This window comes from Thamnophis elegans, chromosome Z (genome assembly GCF_009769535.1).
Source record: "Thamnophis elegans isolate rThaEle1 chromosome Z, rThaEle1.pri, whole genome shotgun sequence".
Taxonomy (NCBI): Eukaryota; Metazoa; Chordata; class Lepidosauria; order Squamata; family Colubridae; genus Thamnophis; species Thamnophis elegans.
The window spans coordinates 11,816,188-11,838,755 of record NC_045558.1 but is presented as its reverse complement, the minus strand read 5'-3'; the positions used below and the strand labels follow the sequence as shown (position 1 = coordinate 11,838,755).

Here is a 22,568-nt window from a genome sequence, read left to right as displayed (position 1 = left end):
TGTATGCCATATTGTAAACTCATAAAAAACTATTAAAAATGAGATAACATAGCAGAGCTTGTGGAAGATTGACATTTTGCCATTTCATAAATCCCATTGCCAGGGTTGATTCAGTTCTCTTGTGCAGACAACAAAACACTCTTCATTCAAATCAACGTATAAGTGATTAGCGTGTAGTTGTTTTCTTCTAAGAATGAATCTGAAGTGAAGGGTGTTTTGTTATCCTTAACACTTTCTTTTTAGAAATATGAAGCATGTTAAAAGGAAAGAGTTTTGTGATTATTACCCCAGTTTCATACAACTGCATCATTTTCATTCCACACGATTTGGGAAATTAACTTTATTGCTCATGCTCTCTTAACTGGAGAGGAATGTACAACACATTTTTTAATAATCTTACAACACTTTTATAATTTTAAAGTTATTGACTGATAACAAGATGCTTTGATAAAATTAGTTTTCCAGCCATGTCCAGTCACATGGAACTTTATTTCAAGCCTACCTTTCAGTCTAGAAGTACATGAAATATATTTGTAAAGTCTATGGTTTTGTACAGCAAATCTTATTATTTGTTTACCTGGGCAAAATACTGTAGAAATGTAGAAATACAAAAGGCAGAATAAAGAAATAGGCAAGGTAAAAATATTAGTTTGGTTGTTGTGAAAAGTCTCCAAAGCAGCGGTCACCAACCTTTCGGACCTCAAGGACCACTAAAGTCATAATTTTAAATCCCGCAGACCACTAATATGATTTTTAAAAAAAAGATAAATAGTATTTAGTGCAATATAAAAAATGCAAATAATTTTTCTGTGGACCACCAAAATTTTCTCATGGACCACTAGTTGGTGACCACTGCTCCAAAGCACTTGTGGGCAGGACAAGAAGCAATAGTTGGAAACTAATCAAGGAGTGAAGCAACCTAGAACTAAGGAGAAAGTCAGTGGAATGACTTGCCTCCAGAAGTTGTGGGTGCGCCAGTACCTGGTTGTAAATCTAGGACTATCTGTACAAAACACTAAAGAGTAAAAATACAGAATGCAGAATAAAAAAAATAGGGTTGGGCTGAAAGGGAGTGACTGTGCAAAACTCACCAAGCTGGCTTTCATGCCTAAGGTGGGCCTAGAGCTCTTAGTCTCCTGGTTTGTAGCCTGGTGTCTTAACCACTATATCAAACTGTCTTTGAAGCTGTAATGTTTTTCATTTATACCTTCTAGAATTATTCTCAATATTTGTAATTTCAGTTGAAATTTTATTTTTAAATTTTTATTATGAATACTATGATGTATTTCCTTTTAATAGATTTATTTATTAAATTCATATGACCACCCATCTCACAAGAAGTGACTCTGGGGAATGTATAACAAAAAGTAAAACATGTCAAAAACAAACATTGAAATTAAAGCATACAAGAGATTAGACCAGCAAAGGAGCCACCTCAAGACCTCCAGACCTGATGACATGACCAGGTGGTGAGGGACTTCTAGAAAATAAGAAGGAATGGAGAAGATAACATTTAAGGAGGGATAACATTCCATTAGGTGGGTACCATGCCAGAGAAGATCTGCTCCTGGGGCCCATCTTGTATTTACAGCTTGCCTCTCATGCCATATATGATGGGATGAGTAGATGTAGTTGGGATAAGATGGTCCCTCAAATAACCTGGTCCTATGCTATGAAGAGTTTTAAAGGTCAAAACTAGCACCTTGAATTGGATTCAGAAGCAAACTGGCAATCAATGCAGCTCTTAGAGTAGAGGTGTAACATATTCTGTTCTAGAACCACACATAACTTCCCATGCCACTGGAAGTTTCCAAATACACTTCAAGGGCACCCCCATGTTGAGCATATTACAGTAATCAGGTGGTGACTAGAACATGAGTGACTTTTTTGGAATGATTGCATGTGATCAAATGTTCCTTTTTATTGGAGCCTTTTCATCGTCTATTGGTACATGATTTGCCCATCTTGGTAATAATTGGAGTTACGTGCCATTTGTAAAATATTTTATATCAAATTTTCATCAGATACCTTTTGAGTGAATTTTGATTTTCTTCCATAATTTTTGCCATTATTCCACTGTAATTCCTTTTTTTGAAATTTTGCATCCAATTTATCATCTAGTTTTTAATATATTCCATCTCTGTTCATATCTCAATAACAATTTATAAATGCTTCCCAATAGATGATCTTGATTCTATATAAGACTTTTATTAATGATAGTCTTTCATGTTTCAAAATAGCTTGATAAACAGGAAGATATTCATACTTTCCTCATGACTCCGGCAATAGGGCTAGTGGCGAAGAAACTTAGGTTTATTTCCCATTTGTGTGTAGAATAGGCTTCCTGTTTAGGTAGCACACGAACCGGTTATGTGTAATTATGCTGAGAGAGTGGTGGGTTGTCAGAAGAGTTTTTAGAGGAAGGTTGTAGCATTTGTTGAGTCTACATGCATCTCCAAATCAATAACTGCAGCAAGGGGCATTGAGTTAAAGATAATGTACAGTTTGGCATCCAACCTCCAACTCAAATCCTTTAATTTGAATAATTATACAATACAATACAATACAATACAATACAATACAATACAATACAATACAATACAATACAATACAATACCAGAGTTGGAAGGTACCTTGGAGGTCTTCTAGTCCAAGCCACTGTCTAGGCAGGAAACCCTATACTATTTCAGACAAATGGTTATCCAACATCTTAAAAACTTCCAGTGTTGGGGCATTCACAAGTTCTGGAGGCAAACTGTTCCACTGATTAATTGTTCTAACTGTCAGGAAATTTCTCCTCAGTTCTAAGTTGCTTTCCTCCTTGATTAGTTTCCACCCGTTGTTTCTTGTTCTACCCTCAGGTGCTTTGGAGAATAGTTTGACTCCCTCTTCTTTGTGGCCCCCTGATATATTGGAACACTGCTATCATGTCTCCTTTAGGCCTTCTTTTCTAGACATATCCAGTTCCTGCAACCGTTCCTCATATGTTTTAGCCTCGAGTCCCCTAATCATCTTTGTTGCTCTTCTCTGCACTCTTTCTAGAGTATTCACATCTTTTCTACATCTTGGTGACCAAAACTGAATGCAGTATTCCAAGTGTGGCCTTACCAAGGCATTATAAAGTGGTATTAACACTATCTATCTTATTCTATCCCTCTGTTTATGCAACCTAGAACTGTGTTGGTTTTTTTGGCAGCTGCTGAACACTGCTAGTTCATATTTAAATGGTTGTCCACTAGGACTCCAAGATCCCTCTCACAGTTACTACTATTAAGCAAGGTACCACCAATACTGTACCTGTGCATTTTGTTTTTCTTGCCTAAATGTAGAACCTTACTCTTCACCATTGAATTTCATTTTTTTAGATAGTGCCCAATGTTCAAGGTTGTCAAGATCCTTCTTAAGCCTATCTTCTGGAGTGTTGGCTATTCGTGCCAGCTTGGTGTCATCTGCAAATTTGATGAGTTCCCCATTTATCCCCTCATCCAAATCATTGATGAAGATGTTGAAGAGTACTGGACCTAAACAGAGTCTTGGGGTACTCCACTGCATACTTCCCTCCATATAGATGCAGTTCCATTGAGGATTACACATTGAGTGCGGTTTGTCAGCCAGTTAGGAATCCATCTGGTGGTGATGCTGTCTAACCCACATTCTTCTACTTTATCTAGTAGTAGGTTATGGTCTACTTTATCAAATGCCTTGCTGAAATCCAAGTAGATTACATCGATGGCATTCCTCTGGTCCACTACTTTTGTCACTTTGTCGAAGAATGTAATAAGATTAGTCTGGCGTGATCTGTTTTTGACAAACCCATGCTGGCTTTTGGCTTTTACTTTGTTTACTTTTAGGTGTTTGCTAATTTGTTGCTTGATTATCTTTTTCAGAAACTTCCCTGGTATTGAGGTCAGACTGATAGGTCTATAGTTTCCTGGATCTATTTTTTCCCTTTTTTGAAGATGGGAACCACATCAGCTCTTTTCCAGTCCTCTGGCAGTTCCCCGGTGCTCCAGGATCTCTGAAAGATATAGTTCAGTGGTTCTGAGATCTCGTCTGCCAGTTCCTTCTGAACCCTGAGGTGTAATCCATCTGGTCCTGGTTATTTGAACCGTCTAGGGTAGACAGGTGCCCACTTACCATTTTCTTCACTATTTCAGCTTGTGTATCTAATCTGATTTCTGTGATGCTGTTTTTGGTAGCTTGGACTGTTTTTCCCCTTTGTGTAAAGACAGATGCAAAAAAATGAGTTAAATAGTTCTGCTTTCTCCCTGTTGCTTGTCACCTTCTTTCCACTTTCTCCCAGCAATGGACCAATTGTTTCCTTGACTTTTTTCTTGTTTTTAACATGCTGGAGGAAGCTTTTTTGGGTTATTTTTTACTTTTGTTGCAAGCCTTTCTTCATTGTGAGCCTTAGCTTTCCTCACTTCATCTTTACAGGCTCGGCTATTTGCTGATATTCTGCCTTAATTATGTCCCCCACTTTCCACTTTTTATATTTATTCTTTTTGTCTTTCAATTTGTCAGAGAGTTCTTTATGCAGCCATGCTGGTTTCTTTTGGGAGCTGTTTATTTTTCGTCTTCATTGGTATTGTGAAAGACTGGGCTTTTATAATCTCGTTTTTCAAAATTTCCCAAGCTTCTTGAGTTGTTTTCCCCTTGAGGATTCTCATCCATGGAATTATTCTCAAACTCTCTATGGGGTTATTGAAATTAGCTCTCTTAAAGTCCAATACTCTAATTTGACTTTGTTCTACTACTTGTGTTTGCTTAATGTTCAATTCCAGTATTGCATGATCACTTGCCCCCAAGGTTCCTGTGGCTTCAACACTTTCTATCATTCCCTCTCTGTTAGTGAGAATTAAGTCCAATATGGCTGATCCCCTTGTTCCCTTCTCTACCTTTTGGGAAACAAAGTTGTCTGCTAGGTTTTTAGGAACCTGTTGGATCTTCCACTTGGTGCACAGTTTGTTTCCCAGTTGATGTCAGGATAGTTAAAACCCCCCATTACTATTGTGGTGTGCTTCCTACATACCTTAGTTAGCTGACCAGCAAAAAGTTCATCTACTTCCTCTGCTTGGTTGGATGTCTTATGGCAATGTCATTCCCCCCTCCTTTAACATTGACCCAGATGCATTCAAGATAGTTCTCATCATTGTTGTGCTCTATTTCTGTAATTGTTTCTGAAGTATATGTTGGACTGAGATTGTCCTTTACTTTCAAAATGGAAGAAAAATTTCCTTTGAGTCTTTTCAGCTCTCTTCCCTAACAGTAATACATTCCATGAACAAAACAGGATCCAGATAACATTTTTCTATTCTCCCCTTTCTTGAATTTAATAATTTTTTCTGCTAAATAAATAAAGTATTAGGCATTGGACTTCCTGCAAACTTTTAAACTGGCGTGGATTAATCACTGTCTACTAAGATGAAAAAGAGTGAACAGAGATGGAACAAATTAAAATCACTGTCTTCTAAGCACATTAGAGGTAGGAATGTGTAAGTGTAGATACTCCAACCCTGCCTGGGTTTGCACAATTTCGTTTACAAACATTAAAAGTGAGAAGCAAGTGATATGCTAAGCAGAAACTAAGTAAAATACATTATGGCTTAAGATGATGTATAAATCCAATTAATATGCAATTTGTTTTTTACTATTATAGAATTACTTTTATCATTATAGTTATTACATTAAATTACATGCATTACATTATTAAGTACTATAAGTACTATAAGTGGGATCAATCCTAGTTAAGGCACTTTTATGACAATTTTTAAATGAATTCCCAAGTACAGCCAGGACTCCTATTATGTAGGTACATATACATTACATTAGTGAATGCAATGCTACAGCTATCTAGCTTTATTATTAAAACATTTAAACTGCCTAATAGCTGGAGCTCTCTGGATGATTTACATTTAAAAATACAATCTGAATGTAAGCATATATTTTGAATAAAAGCATATATTATAATATAAAATACAAAATTAAAAAACCATATAAACTAGGTAGCAGTGGTGGCATTTAAATTGCTAAGAATTAATATCAAATTAAAAATCAGTAAAAAGGCAATTATGTACATTTTGAATATATCTCCTCATGTTTTTTGTCATCATATCTTCTTCTTTGTTTAGATTCATAAAAGCTGCCTTACCCAGACCTTGTCTGTCTAAATGATGGATGAGTCAATCCAACTTAAAATATGGGTTAATATGAAACAACTGCTAACATGTTCTTATCTGTAAAGCCTGAAGTGAAGTACATAGAAATGTATATCTAGAGAAGCATCTCATACCTCTTTTAATGGAATTATACAATTCAGATAGAGAGCTAGTTTTTATATATCAGATATTAAGTTATTCAGGAAACAGATGGACTATTTCAGCAATAAAAGCCTGTGCATTTTTAAGTAATAACTGTCTTAACATATCAAGTTGCAAATTGTCTTAAGCCTTCCATGTGAAAGCTAGAATATAGAGGATAACCCTTCTGAAAACTATTCAGTGGTTCTGAAACTGAAACTGTAATTCTCAGCCAGCATGAAAAGCATTGATTAAAACAACAACCACTTTTAAAATAATACCGTTAAATGTCCACATAGAAAATGGAATGTATGTAAAATGGAAGAACCCAGTAAAAAAACTACACTTAGAATTGAAATCATTGAAGTCTGTCTTTGTTGTTACCTAGTTGTATTGAGATACACCTATAACAGGTTCCCAGTTGCTTGTAGCTTCTTTACATGCACTTCCATGTAAAGTGCACTGCAGTAATTTAAGAGTAAGATGATTAAAATATCAATGGTTAAACCAAGAATCAGTAGCATTGTCTCATAACATAAATTTGGGTAAAGATTCTTTTGGCCTTGGTTGCCACCTGTCCCTGTACAAACCTGTCACTCCAAACTGAACACCCTATTTGGAAGGGTGCTATCCTGTCCAAGGCTAAGCTGAAAGTTCCTTGGAATTACTTAGTGCAGCACCTACAGCCACTCAAATTTCAGACACCCATCCCCCAGCCTCCTAGCAATATGACAGGGCCTCAACCACATCATTTGCCAGTTTAAGATTAAATTGCTCAACTGGGTGTCATCAGCATTACATGGTACTAGATTCTCCTAGGCGCTGCTTGGAGTGTCCAAGCATGGGTTAACTTCAGCTTGCTGCCCAAGGACTGAGTTCAAAGTTTGTGTAGCCACGCCTCTTGCTCCCCTCAAAGGCTCAGTTTAAAAAACTCAGTCGCCCTAAAAGGATGCTTTGGGGGAATTCCAGTCCTTGAGCAACAAGTTGGACTCTCCAAGTCAGTGTAGTGTAGTCTTTATTATTTTTGTGTTCAGTTAGGTTAGATTCCTTTATTGTTTTCTTCCAATCTGTCAAGAGTGTGGATTGTCTCATTACCTTTAGACGCGCGAAACAGGCTGCCTGGAGCGTGGTTGGCTTTCATGCTGCTGCGATCACAGCAACACCGTGGGAGGCTCGCTAGCGGCTGCTGGTGAGCCTTTGGGGACAGGTAAGCAGTCAGGGTCCCCCAAAGAGCTGTCGGAGGACTAGTAGATAGCCGGAGGCTCTCCTGAGTCTTCGGAATAGCCGAGAGTTTCCCTGGTGCTTCTGCAGAAATATGGTGATCATTTTGAAGAGGAAAAAAATTGGCGCACTTTATTCCTGAGGCGTTTCAAGCCGCTGCAGCCTGTTTCCTCAGCAGATTGCCGCTGGGAGGGGTCCTAATCAGCTGGCCTCGTTCCGGGTCTCCAGACAGGCCTGTTCCTCCCCAAGACTTTCATCAAGCAGCTGCCGGGAATTTGGCTATTGCCTGGGCATTCCCTGGTATTTAGAAATAGCGCGGATCTGCGAGCGCCTTGGACAAATCTGACCAGTGCCATTTTGTCTTGGCTTTGCTTCTCGCTGGGACATTAACAATGTCTAAAGGGCCCTCCTCAATGCGGTCACGCCCTAAAGCCTTGTTTCTTTTGCCAGCTCTTCAAGCCAGTCCTGCATCCATGCCTGACATCATGGCCAGTATCATTGAAGCTGAAGCAAATTCCCAGGCAGGACCCGCCTCTAGTAAACGCAGCAGGCTCAATCCTGCTGCTAAGGATGAAGTGGCTGGATGCCCATCCAAGGGGAAGCAACCCAAGACCAAGAAGGTGTCCAAAGCTGCTGAGAAGATGGCCCTTGATGGCTCCAAAGGGCCCTTGAAAAACAATTTCAAAAGGCTCAATCAGCCCAAACACAGACAGGGGATCCCTCTGTACCCAGGGAGGAGTTTGTGGGTTCTTCCCTTCCCACTCTCCAGGAGATAGGTTCCCATCCCTGGCAGGTGAAGAGGACTTTGGGTTTTCACCCAATCCCTCTAGGGCATCTTTTTGGTCCCCCTGTCCTTCTCTGGCTGAGGAGTCCATGAATGAGGTAGGCTCCATTATGGAGGAGGAATCTTTGCCTCCATCTGGGGCTGGACCAAGCCTGCCTAGGGATCAAGGGCCTCAGCTGTCCAGGGAAATGCAGAATGTAGTCGCACGTGCAATTTCCCAGGGATTGCAGATGGCATCCAACAATTAGGCATCAAATTGCCCATTCAGATGATCAATCCGAGCAGGGCCCATGCTGCTGGATCTAAGAATCCACTGGCTAGAGATGCCTCCCCGGCTCTTTTGGGTGTCAGTGAAGTGTCGGAGGTGGAGGAAGGTGAGCAGGATGCTCCTGAAGGAGCTCTCTTCAAGGAGACCACTCCTCAGGATCTGGTCCTAGCCCGCCAGCTGTTCCTGGATGTTATCCAGCGCCAATGGGCCCAACTGGGTTCTATGGCTAATCCCAGTGGGGTAGATAAGAAGCTGTATACCAAGGAGAGTAGCCTTGAGGATCTCTTAAAGCTTCCTCAGGTGGATGACCCCATTGTAGCACGAACTTTCAATTCAGTGCTTCCAGCTGACTTGCTGGAAGGCTTAAAGGCTGAGGACAAGAGGGTGGAGAATGCTTCTCATAAAACTCATCTGGCCACTGCATGGGCCATGAGAGCATCATCTTCTTCTTACTTTAGCAGAGCAGCGCTATTTTGGCTCTGCAAACTTCTGTCCAGCCTACCAGCAAGGGACACCAGAGCACGACAGGATGTGAATAAAATCATAGCGGCTGTCGAGTACTCTGCTGACGCCTCACTTAATGCCACAAAATTTTTCTCCAGAGTCCACACCTCCAATGTGACCTTGTGCCGTCTGCTGTGGCTTCGCCACTGGCAGGCGGACATGAAGGTGAAGTGGAAGCTCGCTTCCACTCCCTTTAAAGGGGGAAAGCTTTTTGGGGAGGCCTTGGATTTGGTCTTAATTAAATCAAGGGTAAATGTAAAATCTTACCAACGGTCACCAAAAAGCCAGACCGCAAGGGCCAGTCCTTTCGTAGGCAGCCCTTTTGGAATGCAGACCCTCCAGCCTCATCCGGGGGATTTAATTGGTCATACTCCCAATCTCAGGATTATCCCCAAGACAGGTCATCTTACAGGGACAAGAACAGGCAACAGGCCCTTCTGATGGGGATATTCCAACCGTTCCTTTCAGAAGTCGAAGTGACCATCACCGGTCCCCTCCCATAGGCGGTTGTCTCCAACTATATGCCGCTCAATGGGAGGTGACAACGACGGACACTTGGATTCTGAATACGGTCCGTCACGGTTTGACCCTGGAATTCCTCTCATTTCCCCCACGGACCTTTGTCCGTTGTCCCATTCCCAAGTCTGCCCACAAACGCCAGCTGATGTGGGTGGAGATAGGACATTTGCTGGAGATAGCAGCCACCGAGAAGGTCCCCAGGGGTCAGGAGGGCGGGGGGGGGGTTTCTACTCGATCCTCTTCCTGGTCCCAAAGTCTTCAGGGGACTTTAGTAAGGAAAATACTGGACCTCAAGAAACTCAACATCCATCTAGCGTACAAATGCTTCAAGATGCGGTCTCTTCAGACCATACTGGATTGCATCAGGCAGGGCAATCTCCTAACTTCCATCGACTTGAAGGAGGCATACCTGCATGTTCCCATTCATCCAGCGCATCACAAGTTCCCGAGGTTCTAGTTTGCCAACCAGCACTATCAATATAGGGCCCTCCCCTTCAGCCTCTCGTCAGCCCCAGGGACATTTACCAAGCTTCTGGCCGCCATCGCAGCACATCTCCTATCTCTCCCAGTGAGACTTGAATGCTACCTGGATGACATTCTCTTTCACTTGTCATCCGGGGGCAAGCCCAAAGAGATCTCGACATCACCATCCGCGTTCTCCAACACCACAGGTTCTCAGTCAATCTCGACAAGAACCACCTGACTGCAACATACAGAATTCAGCATCTTGGCACGGTGATCGACTCCAAGAGCTGCAGTCTTTCTCACATGGGAGCAGGTGGATGGGAGCATCAGATCTCTGGTGAGACGCATCTGAATGGCCGAGTCAGCATCCATCGTCTCTCTTTCTCTCCCAGTTGTTCAGAAAACTAATCTCATGCATTTCAGTGGTTCCTTGGGCGCGTCTGCATGCACGAGAGCTCCAATGGTTCCTCTTACTGATCCAGAGATGCAAAGCCAGCAACTCCAGGAAAGTGGTGCACCTTCCCCCAAGGGTGGGACACAGGTGGTGGCAGTTGGAGGCCCTGCTACGGGGATCCTTCTTCAAAGAACCAGAGCACCTGGTCATAACAACGGACGCCAGCCTATATGGTTGGGGCACTCATCTCCAGAATCACGTAATTCAGGGCAGATGGTTGCAGGTGGAGCTCACCCACAACATAAATTGGCTGGAGCTCTGGGCCACCAGGTTTGCATCATTTTCACCATCACATCAAGGGGCACGATGTCCTAATACTGACCGACAACATTGCCACAAAGGCATATATAAACTACAAAGGTGGCACTCGATCTCAGGCCCTGATGGCAGAAGCGGAAGCACTGGGCTGATGGGTAGAGCGTCACCTAGCATCGCTGCAGATGGACCACACCTCGGGGAAGAACAACGTGGCGGCAGACTGGCTGAGCAGGACTACCATCAACAACTTGGAGTGCGACTCCATCCATCGTTGTTCCGTCAGCTGCCACAGAGGTTCAGCCTCCCGAGGGTCGACCTGTTCGCCACCCCGGCCAACACGCATCTTCCCCTGTTATTTGCCAGATTTCAGTGCCCCGACACGGAAGGGACAGACGCCCTACGAAGTCGCTGGCCTCTCGGCCTCTTGTATGAGTTTATGCCTCTTCCCTTGATACCATTGGTGATCAGGAAAATTCTGGTGGAGGAAGCGGAAGTGTTGCTCGTAGCACCATACTGGTCGAAGCGATCCTGGTTTGCCGACCTTGTTAGCCTGTTGGTGACCAAGCACTGGTGCATACCTCAGGAGCAGATCTCCTCAGCCAAGGGGCCATTCAATATCCAGACCCCCAGTGGCTGCAGCTAGCTGTTTGGTACTTGAGGAGGACTTCCTGAAGCTTAGCAGATTTTCTGACAAGGTCATCCATGCCATCCAGGTGTCCAGGCGGCCCTCCTCTGTCAGAATTTACGAGGCGACTTGGTCTGCTTTCTCAACTTGGTGCCAGTTTCATCACGTTATTGCCATTTCCGCAACCATTTCACAACTTTTGGATTTTCTCCAGGAGGGCTTGGACAAAGGCCTTGCGCCCAACACGCTCCGTCGGCAGACAGCAGCCTTGGCCACCATCCTGTCCATGGACTCACATCTGTCCCTTAGTAGACATCCTCAGGTTCGTAGCTTCCTCAAGGGGGCTACCAACCTCAGCCCTCCTACAATTCACTGCTACCCAACCTAGGATTTGCCCGTCGTCCTATAGACTCTGACTGCTGCTCTGAACCGCTTTGATCCATCGATTTGCGTCACCTGTCTCTCAAGACCGTCTTTCTTATAGTTGTCACCTGAGCCCGCACAAGCACCCATCAAGGAGATATGCAGGGCTGCGACATGGTCGTCAGCATCTCCTTTCGTGAGGAACTACAGACTGGATGCCTTTGCTTCTGCAGAGGCTTCCTTCGGGAGAAGAGTTTTACAACGGGTTATCGCGACTCCCACGGGCCTGGACATTTCTTCTTCCCACACTGGGACTACATAGCTTGGGTATGTCCCATGTTTGGATATTCCAAGCAGTGTTGGATTATCTGAATGGTCATTCTCTAGGCGCTGCAGGAGTGTTCAACCCTGCCCTGGGGTCGCCCGCGTGTGCGTGTGTACCAACTTTGAGGGCATAGAACATTAATATATATAGCTTCCTTTTGGAACTTATTCTTGGTTTTTTTTTAACTGTGCCACTGAGGGGACCAAGAAGCGTGGCTAAACTTTGAACTCAGTCCTTGGGCAGCAAACTGAAGTTAACCCATGCTTGGACACTCCCACAGCATCTAGAGAACAACCATTCAGGTAAGCCAACGGTCATTCTATGTTGATGAATAACTTCATGGAAAAGTTGAGTAGCAAGAATCTTAGATTGCTCTTTCCACTATCAATATTGACTGGAACTCAACTACAGAAATACCAGTTCAAGTGATGTAACAGTTGTATTTGAATTGCACCACAAGTTCCTATTAATGTTGTTTCTATGTTTGCTTCCTTTTGCTACAGTGATCAAACTTCAGACTCTTGGCAATTGTCACATATTTATGATGGTTGCAGTGTCTTGGAGTTCTCATTGTTCCTATCACCCATCTCCTCCCACTTATGACTGCAGAACTGTAACTTTGTTGCTTGTATCCTTATGATTTATATTGATATTGATTGTTTCCTGATTGCTTATTTGTACCATATGACTATCATTAAGTGCTGCACCTTATGATCCTTGATGAATGTATCTTGTCTTTTTATGTACACTGAGAGCATATGTACCAAAGATAAAATTCTTGTGTGCCCAATCACACTTGGCAAATAAAGAATTCAATTCTATTCTATTCTATTCTATTCTATCCTATCCTATCCTATCCTATCCTATCCTATCCTATCCTATCCTATCCTATCCTATCCTATCCTATCCTATCACCTTTTGCAATATTCTAACAAGTAAAGTCAATAGGGAAGTCAGATTCACTTAACAACCATGCTCCTAACTTAACAACTACAGTAGTTTAATTGACAATCGTCGCAAGAAAGGTAATGGGGTAAAATTCATTTAATGTCTCACTTAGCAACATAAATTCTGAGCTCAATTGTGGTCATAAGTCGAGGACTACATCAATTTTATAAAAGCATTTTTGTTTTAAAATTTGTTCCATTCTAATATTTTAAATTGTTGCTTCAACTGTGAAACTTTCTCTTTCAGATCTGTTTTCTTTTGTTTGCGATATTGTATATTGTTTCCTACTTCATTATCAGAAGATACAAGAGGAAAGCAGGTAACTGTTTTCATATTCATATATTTTCTATAATAAATTATAAGTTAGAAAGGATACATATTTATTTATGGAATAAGTATTTTACTATAATTGCATGTAACCAAACAAATTGAATCACCATTTTCTTATCTTTTCCCAATCTGCGTTTATTTCATTATGAACCCTTTCAGTTTATTAACTTTTTTAAAATAATATTTTTTCTAAAATATATTTGCTGGGAAACCACACTGGGGAATTGATGTTGTGTTTATATTCTGCTTGCATATATCCCAATAGAGTTAGAGTCAACCTGTTTTTCTTAAGTAATTCATTTGTATCATTTAACTTACTTTTTCATTTATATATTTTAATTTAAGTTATAACTTTAGACATGACGTAAGTGTCATTTATAAGCTATTTAGATAGATACTTATCTCACAATCAGGGAGTCACTGTTTCTGAAACTTCCTATTAACTTACAAGTTCCTGTTTGCTATGGGGGACAAATTCTGTATACTTTTTTATACCTTTAAGAGAAAAAGTGGAAGCAAAAAAACTTTGCAGGAGATACTCAGCCTGTTCCAGTCTTTCTATTTTTCAGACCTATACATGTTGTTTTCTACATATGGCCATAATGGAACCTACCCATTACTATTGTATGTTGTAACAGTGGTAAATTGGTCATGCTCAATTTTATGACTTTTTGTAGTGTGTGTTAAATGAACCAATGATTCGCTATGGGTGTGATTTTTCCTGAAAACCAGAAGTGCTAAGTTTTGGCAAAATTATCATAAAATACAATCACATGGCCAGGGTATGCTGCAAATGGCCCTAAATGTGACCATATTGGCAAGGGCCCAAAATTAACTCATGTGACTGCGAAGGAGGCCCAACTATCAGAACTTTAAATCTGGGTTATAAGTTCCCTTTATGAGTCAGTTGTAACTTTCAAGGACTACCTGTATTGGAAAATTGAATTTGGATAGCCATTGCCCATTTAAACTACAAAGCATTTTGCATGTATGCCTACTGTTGACAAATTGTGTACAACTCTATTAGCACACTAATGTGGCTGGGTGGAATCAAGCAATCTGTTGCAGTGTTAGAGGAGCTTAAGAAGTCGTTGTCAGTCTTATGAGTAGAACAGGAAACTGACTCCATAGGTATACTACAACCATACTTTATTGATATGTAGGCTATAGAAATAGAATCTTGTTAGTTTACCTGTGTTTTCTCTTCCCTTCCCATTACTCCCAGGGAGTTAGAGTGGGTCAGTCCGAGTCTCTTTTTTACTTTTTTCTGCTCTAGGCTTAATGCAGGCTTCTTCTGGACCTGTGGTTCTAATGTCTTCTTCATTCTTCAAACTCTTTTCATTAGCTTGCTATATGTATACTTTGTGCTTAAATTATCCAGTTTACCCTTTAAAAAAATACCTTAATCTCCTAAAATTAAGTTGGTTTTCTCCATTGGGGGAGAACTTTGGCTTGCCTGAGCCTTAATGAGTGAAAAGGAATTTTCACATATAAAATATATAAGCACAGTCAGCCAGATGTCTAGACTGGATTTTATCCACCTAGCATGTCCTCAATGACCTGGGATAGGCAGAGATTGTTGTTTTATGGCATTAGAGGTATCATTGCAGATGTAAGCTGTTCCAAATAAAGCTACCTTTTACAATTGACCGATGGTGAATTTTCAATACCGATGGAGTTTAAGTGGTGCTTCAGTTGTATTTGAATTGCACCCCAAGTGCCTATTATTATTGTTTCAACATTTGCTTTCTTTTGCCATTGTTTCAATTTCTATTTGCAGGTTTTTGTATTTAATTATCTTCTTCACTTCCTTCTCTTCTATTCTGCTGTTTCCAGGTACTGCCACATCCATTATCTAGACTTTTTTCTCTTTGTTATTGGCAAGTCTGGTGTGTTATGTGACAAATGCCTGCATGTTTGAATTCTAAAGCCCCAGAATAATTTAGGGTTGTTTTCTGCAACCAGAATTAGTCCCTCTGTCTCTTTCTGTAACTTTTCTGCCCTTAGCCATTGCCAAGTCTTGCTATTATCTACTTTACCTGTTTGTTTTTAATATACTAGTCATGTAATACTTTATCTTCTGTGTGCTGCTTGGAGAATCCAAGCATGAATTCAACTTCAGTTTGTCTGCCCGGTGACTGAGTTAATTTTAGAGTCTTTACCCACACCTCTTGGCTTGATTGCCTCAGTTTTTCTCAACTTAGTCAAGCCCATAGTAGTGACTTAGACTCTCTCCTCAGTCAATGAGCACAGAAATTAAAGTTATTATCTTGGATTCTTCAACCATTTCTTCATTACAGCAGAAGATTTACTCCATAGCAGCAGTTTTTTTTTTAAAAAAAGACTTTGGATCTCTTTGACAACTCTTGGGCAGCACCTCAGGTTCCTTGCAGCCTTGCATGAGGCTCAGAGCCAATAGCGCAGAGCTGTCAAAACTCCGTTTGAAGTTTAAAGGCACTCCAGAGCGGAGCTGCTAGCAAATTGGCTAGTGAATGGATCGGGTGAGCGTCGGCTGAGGTTCCCGCGGGGGCTCCGGACAACAAGGGAACGAGGCTCGACGCTATAGAGACCGCGGCCACCATTTGGACATTGTTTCGAGGCAGCCGCCATTTTGAATAGTGAGTTTGGCAGGCCATTTCCAGTATTCAGTAAGCTTTCTTGGTCTACTAGCATCAGTGCATCTTTTTCACTGCCAAGGTGGCGCAGTGGTTAAATGCAGCACTGCAGGCTACTGCTAGATCAGCAGGTCAGCGGTTCAAATCTCACCGGCTCAGGGTTGACTCAGCCTTCCATCCTTCCGAGGTGGGTAAAATGAGGACCCAGATTGTTGGGGGCAATATGCTGACTCTCTGTAAACCGCTTAGAGAGGCCTGAAAGGCCTATGAAGCGGTATATAAGTCTACTGCTATTGCTATTGCTATTGCTATATTCACTGTCCATCAGATATTCTTCTAATACCCTTTTTTCTTCTTCAATCATCTGAATATACTTGCAACATTTCATGGCCACCTATAGGTGAAACTCGAAAAATTAGAATATCGTGCAAAAGTTCATTTATTTCAGTAATGCAACTTAAAAGGTGAAACTAATATATGAGATAGACTCATTACATGCAAAGCAAGGTAGTTCAAGCTGTGATTTGTCATAATTGTGATGATTATGGTGTACAGCTCATGAAAACCCCAAATCCACAATTTCAGAAAATTGGAATATTACATGCAATCAATAAAACAAGGATTGTACATAGAACAATATCAGACCTCTGAAAAGTATAAGCATGCATATGTACTCAGTACTTGATTTGGGCCCCTTTTGCAGCAACTACTGCCTCAATGCGGCATGGCATAGAAACTACCAGCCTGTGGCACTGCTGAGGTATTATGGAAGACCAGGATGCTTCAATAGCTGCCTTCAGCTCTTCTGCATTGTTCAGTCTCATGTCTCTCATCTTTCTCTTGGCAATGCCCCATAGATTCACTATTGGGTTCAGATCAGCTGAGTTTACTTGCCAATCAAACACAGTAATCCCATGGTCATTGAACCAGGTTTTGGTGCTTTTGGCAGTGTGGGCAGGTGTCAAGTCCTGCTGGAAAATGAAGTCAGCATCCGCATAAAGCTCGTCTGCAGAAGGAAGTGTGAAGTGCTCCAAAATCTCCTGGTAGATGGCTGCGTTGACCCTGGATTTAATGAAGCACAGTGGACCAACACCAGCAGATGACATGGCTCCCTAAATCAACACAGACTGTGGAAACTTCACACTAGACTTCAAGCACCTTGCAGTGTGTGCCTCTCCATTCTTCCTACATACTCTGGGTCTTTGGTTTCCAAATGAGATGCAAAAGTTGCTGTCATCAGAAAAGAGGACTTTGGATCACGAGCAACAGACCAGGTCTGTTTTTCTTTAGCCCAGGTAAGATGCTTCTGATGTTGTTTGTTGTTCAGGAGCGACTTGACAAGAGGAATACGACATTTGAAGCCCATGTCCAGGATCTGTCTCTGTGGGGGCTCTTGATGCACTGACTCCAGCCTTAATCCACGCCTTGTGAAAGTCCCCAACACTTTTGAATGGCCTTTTCCTGACAATCCTCTCCACGCCGCGGTCATCCCTGCTGCTTGTGCACCTTTTTCTTCCACACTTTTCCCTTCCACATAACTTTCTATTAATGTGCTTTGATACAGCACTTTGGGAACATCAAATTTCTTTTGCAATTATCTTTTGAGGCTTTCTCTCTTTATGGAGGGTGTCAATGATGGTTTTCTGTACATCCCATGATTGTGATTCCTACTGAACCAGACTGAGAGACCATTTAAAGGCTCAGGAACCCTTTGCAGGTGTTATGACTTAATTAGCTGATTAGAGTGGGACACTTTGATCCTAGAATATTGCACCTTTTCACGATATTCTAATTTTCTGAGATTGTGGATTTGGGGTTTTCATGAGCTGTAAGCCCAAATCATTTGTCACAATTATGACAAATCACGGCTTGAACTATCTTGCTTTGTATGTAATGAATCTATCTCATATATTAGTTTTACCTTTTAAGTTACATCACTGGAATAAATGAACTTTTGCACGATATTCTAATTTTTCGAGTTTCACCTGTATTTTCCTAGATAAGTAGAGTTTGTTAATGTTGCTCTGAAGATGCAGGACATAATTCATTGTCATTATTTTTCTACTCTTCCTATCCAGGGCTTTTAGTTCTACTTGAGTCCAGTCCACTAGTCCAGCTGTGTATCTAATGACTGAAATATCTCAGGTGTTAATTGCCTTGATGGTATTTCATCCACTGAATTGGATCTTCTTCACTCTCTTGATGTATTTACTTCTAATCTTTTTCTTGACTTCAGTTGCATGATGTTGTCAGCTTGAAAGGTGTTTGTGGTGATCATCTTGATGCTATTTCCATCTTGATTCCTTCAATTTTCACTTGTTTTTCCCCATTTGATGGCAAGCATAGCTCATTTGTCTGTCTAAATTCCATTCCAATATCTTGGCTGTATATATGGACAGTGCTGAGCAGTAATTCTGTGTCAGATGATGTTTTTCTATACAGCTTCAGATCGTCCATGTAAAGGAGGTGGGGTAGCCTGGCAGATGTTTGATGGTCATGGCCTGAGTTATTTAGTATTGCTGACAGAGGAACAGTGTTCCTTTATTTTTTTAAATATATTTTTATTACAATCTTGTGAAGCATATCCCTTACATTTTAGCTGACTGCTTGAGAATCCCTTGCAAGAATAATCTTGCTTGTTAAAATGCATAACTAAGACTCTTTTTAGATGCTGCAAATTTCTTTTTGCTGGGAAGACTTTGCATCTGATAAGAAATGAGTTGGGTTACCAAATTAATACTTTAAGTAGCTTGATTTTACGGTTGTTTGCAATTGATTATCTTATAGATACAGAATATATTTTAGGGAGTAAATTAGCTTTCTCTTTCTGATCACTAAAGGTAAGATGTTTAAAAACATTATTGAATGACTAGTCTATGAAACGAATACAAGAAAAACATATAATCAGGGATTTCTTTAGATCTGGACCACCCATGACAGTTCAGAAATGTTCCTTTTGAACTCTGTAGGACAGCTACATGATATAAAATAACAGTGTCCCAAAACCAATTTATAGGACATAATTTTAACTGATATATTCTTTGATTTGTTAAATTATCATTTGATAAGGTAGACCATAACCTACTACTAGATAAAGTAGAAGGATGTGGGTTAGACAGCATCACCACCAGATGGATTGTAACCGGCTGACCAACCGCACTCAACATGAGTCCTCAATGGAACTGCATCTTCATGGAGGGAAATATGCAGTGGAGTACCCCAAGGCTCTGTTTTAAGCCCAGTACTCTTCAACATCTTCATCAATGATTTGGATGAAGGAATAAATGGGAACTCATCAAATTTGCAGATGACACCAAGCTGGCAGGAATAGCCAACACTCCAGAAGATAGGCTTAAGATACAGAAGGATGTTGACAAACTTAAACATTGGGCACTATCTAATAAAATGAAATTCAATGGTGAAAAGAGTAAGGTTCTATATTTAGGCAACAAAAACGAAATGCACAGGTACAGTATAGGCGTGGCACGACAAAACCGCGAAGCCCTTATCCGTGGAGACATAAGCGCGTCGCTAAAGCCGTGACGTCATCACCGCCGCGACAACAGCGCGGCAACAGAAGGGCGCTTTAAAACGGCGCCGCGGCAGAAAGCCAATTTCAATTAAGGTAAGGGTTAGGATTAGATTTAGGGGTTTGTTTTAGGGTTTGTTTTAGGGTTTGTTTTAGGGTTAGGTTTAGGGTTAGGGTTAGTGTTAGGGTTAGGTTTAGGGTACTGAGTGCTTGGAAATGTGCGGATTTGCCCTCCGCGATTATGTCATCGCGGTAGGGTCGCGTTTTTCCTTAGCGCTTCGAACGGCGCGAATTAGTCTTCGCGCTTATGTCTCCGCGGATAAGGGCTTCGCGGATTTGTGGTGGTACCCAGTATAGGTGGTACCTTGCTCAGTAGAAGTAACTGTGAGAGGGATCTTGGAGTCCTAGTGGACAACCATTTAAATATGAGCCAGCAGTGTTCAGCAGCTGCCAAAAAAGGCAACACAGTTCTAGGCTGCATAAATAGAGGGATAGAATCAAGATCATGTGAAGTGTTAATACCACTTTACAATGCCTTGGTAAGGCCACACTTGGAATACTGCATTCACTTCTGGTCACCATGATGTAGAAAAGATGTGGAGACTCTGGAAAGAGTGCAGAGAAGAGCAACAAAGATGATTAGGGGACTGGAGACTAAAACATATGAAGAACGGTTGCAGGAACTGGGTATGGCTAGTTTAATAGAAAGAAGGACTAGGGGAGACATGATAGCAGTGTTCCAATATCTCAGGGGTTGCCACAAAGAAGAGGGAGTCAAACTATACTCCAAGGCACCTGAGGGTAGAACAAGAAGCAATGGGTGGAAACAAATCATGGAGAGAAACAACTTAGAACTGAGGAGAAATTTCCTGACAGTTAGAACAATGAATCAGTGGAACAGAAATTGCTTTCAGAAGTTGTGAATGCCCTAACACTGGAAGTCTTTAAGAAGATGTTGGATAACCATCTGTCTGAAACGGTATAGGGTTTCCTGCATAGGCATGGGGTTGGACTAGAAGACCTCCAAGGTCCCTTCCAATTCTGCTATTGTATTATTGTAAATGAAGAGTTTCAGTTGTATTTTCCCTGGCCTCTGTCTGTTGAAAAGATAACCAAGATTTTTGTGTTATACTGCCACCTAGCTACCAAATTACTTCGGTGTTTTGCTTATATTTCATGAATAGTTGCGTGAATGTGATGCCACTAGTAAAATAAGAATTAAAAATAGCTAATGTAATTTACAGCTAGGTTACATGAATAAATCAATATATTTTAAAGAATTTAATATTAAATTCTATTCATGAGTATTTAAATGTAGTTTTCCTTCTTCATTGTATTAGAGGCATGCTTTACTTTCTAAATGTCATCACAACATATATATTTTCCTCCACACTGATATGCAAGATTTGCAAACCAGATGTAAGATTTTGAATAGTGACCATTGAATATTGAATGTTTCAAATTTATGGATTAAAATCAATGAGAATAAATCAGGTTGTATTTGAGCAACTGTCTATTCTTTTCGATGTGAATTAAAACATGCATTGCCATTCTCATTTTAGGTGCATTTAGGTGCATAATCTGCATTGAATTGCTGCTCTTTGTGATGAACATTTTTAAGTCCTGATAATAGTATCTTTTAATTTACTCTACTGAATGATAGAGTATTATGCAATATTATATGATTGTCCAAGGACATATAAGCAATTCTCAAGTACTTAAGGCTAAGCAGCTTCCAATTCCATTGATAAGCCTTTTAGGAAAGAACATTTTAAGGCAAAAATTGGTGGAACATCAACTGTAGAGTCCTTTGAAAGATAACAGTAAGATGCCCCTCCCCCCTGCAAATTACCATCAATTTGAAATTTGTGAAAGAACAGCCAAATACTAGAATGAAAGATAAGTACATTTTTAATTTTGATCATGCTACATATTCTCTTTGCCAATTGCTGCTACAAGACAAGAATTAAAACCCTTAACAATGGCCATGGTACCAAATGTAATCTAAAATATGCATTTTTTTTTCAGATGAACAAGAGGATGAAGATGCTATTGTCAATAGAATTTCGTATGTATATCTCAGTAGATTTCAGAACTATGCAAATATAGCAATTCAAGAAAAAAAATTATGGTTTAGGATGATAAGCATTGCTGATTATAGTAGTTCTGAATGTTTACATTGTTTGGAACACATTTCTAAATAAAGCACAATACTAGCATCTATTTCCATAGCTATTTTGTTTACATTTATCATCATCTTCTTTTAATGACCCCCATAATCCCTTGGGTTCCGTCTGGGCAACTGAATAGGTTGTATTTACTGGCCAAATGCCCTTCCTGTCGCGAATGCGGAGTTACATTCACAGATATATTCTTATCATGCCCAGAGAAAGAAACATCTGCCTCTACCGAGGATCAAACTCACAGCCTCCTGATCGTGAGGCGAGAGCTCCACCTCTAGGCCACTGCACTGTTCACATTTGCGAACAAAATAGGTATATGAGGAGCATATGTGAAGATAGCTTGTTCTTCCCAGGTTTAGTTTTATTTAAGGCAATTTTTTAAAAAAACAATGTGATTTAGGTACAAAAGTTTTAATGAGAGAGTTCTAAGTTTGATGCAGATTATCTTAGAAACTCAAAGGGCTTGGAATATGGAATGCACTTCAAAAATTATTAGCCGTTTATTGATTTTTATGTAAAAATATTTTATCTATCCCTTTACCTTAATGAAGGTAGATAACAGTTCCAATAAAAATTATGTAATAGTTAAAAGAAAAATAAATAAAATATATGTAAAAAATAGTGAAAGTTCATCAGATGCCAGTCTTGTCTTTTGGAGACATATTCAGCCCTAAGTGAAAATTCACTTTTGTCCATATTCTCTATGGTCTATATCCAACATTTGATGGATTTTTTTTTTTTACACAAATAGATTGTTGAACTATGCAGGTTCATTTGGAAATTACATATACATAATCAGTAATGTAATAATAGATGATAATGTTTAGTTTTTTAAAACTAAATCAATAAAGTGTAAATTATAATATTTAGTTATTTTT

At 40.5% G+C, this 22,568-nt stretch overlaps 1 protein-coding gene across 2 annotated transcripts in view; it reads left to right on the top strand.

Annotated features, from left to right (window-relative positions):
* The window catches only part of LMBR1 (limb development membrane protein 1), a 68,382-nt gene that overhangs the window by 5,725 nt on the left and 40,089 nt on the right, over positions 1 to 22,568 (top strand). For both annotated transcript variants that reach the window (XM_032235247.1, XM_032235246.1), the window contains exons 2-3: positions 13,280 to 13,352; positions 21,536 to 21,575. In XM_032235247.1, coding sequence (XP_032091138.1) covers positions 13,280 to 13,352; positions 21,536 to 21,575 — 113 coding nt within the window. The remainder of the gene's footprint in view (positions 1 to 13,279; positions 13,353 to 21,535; positions 21,576 to 22,568) is intronic.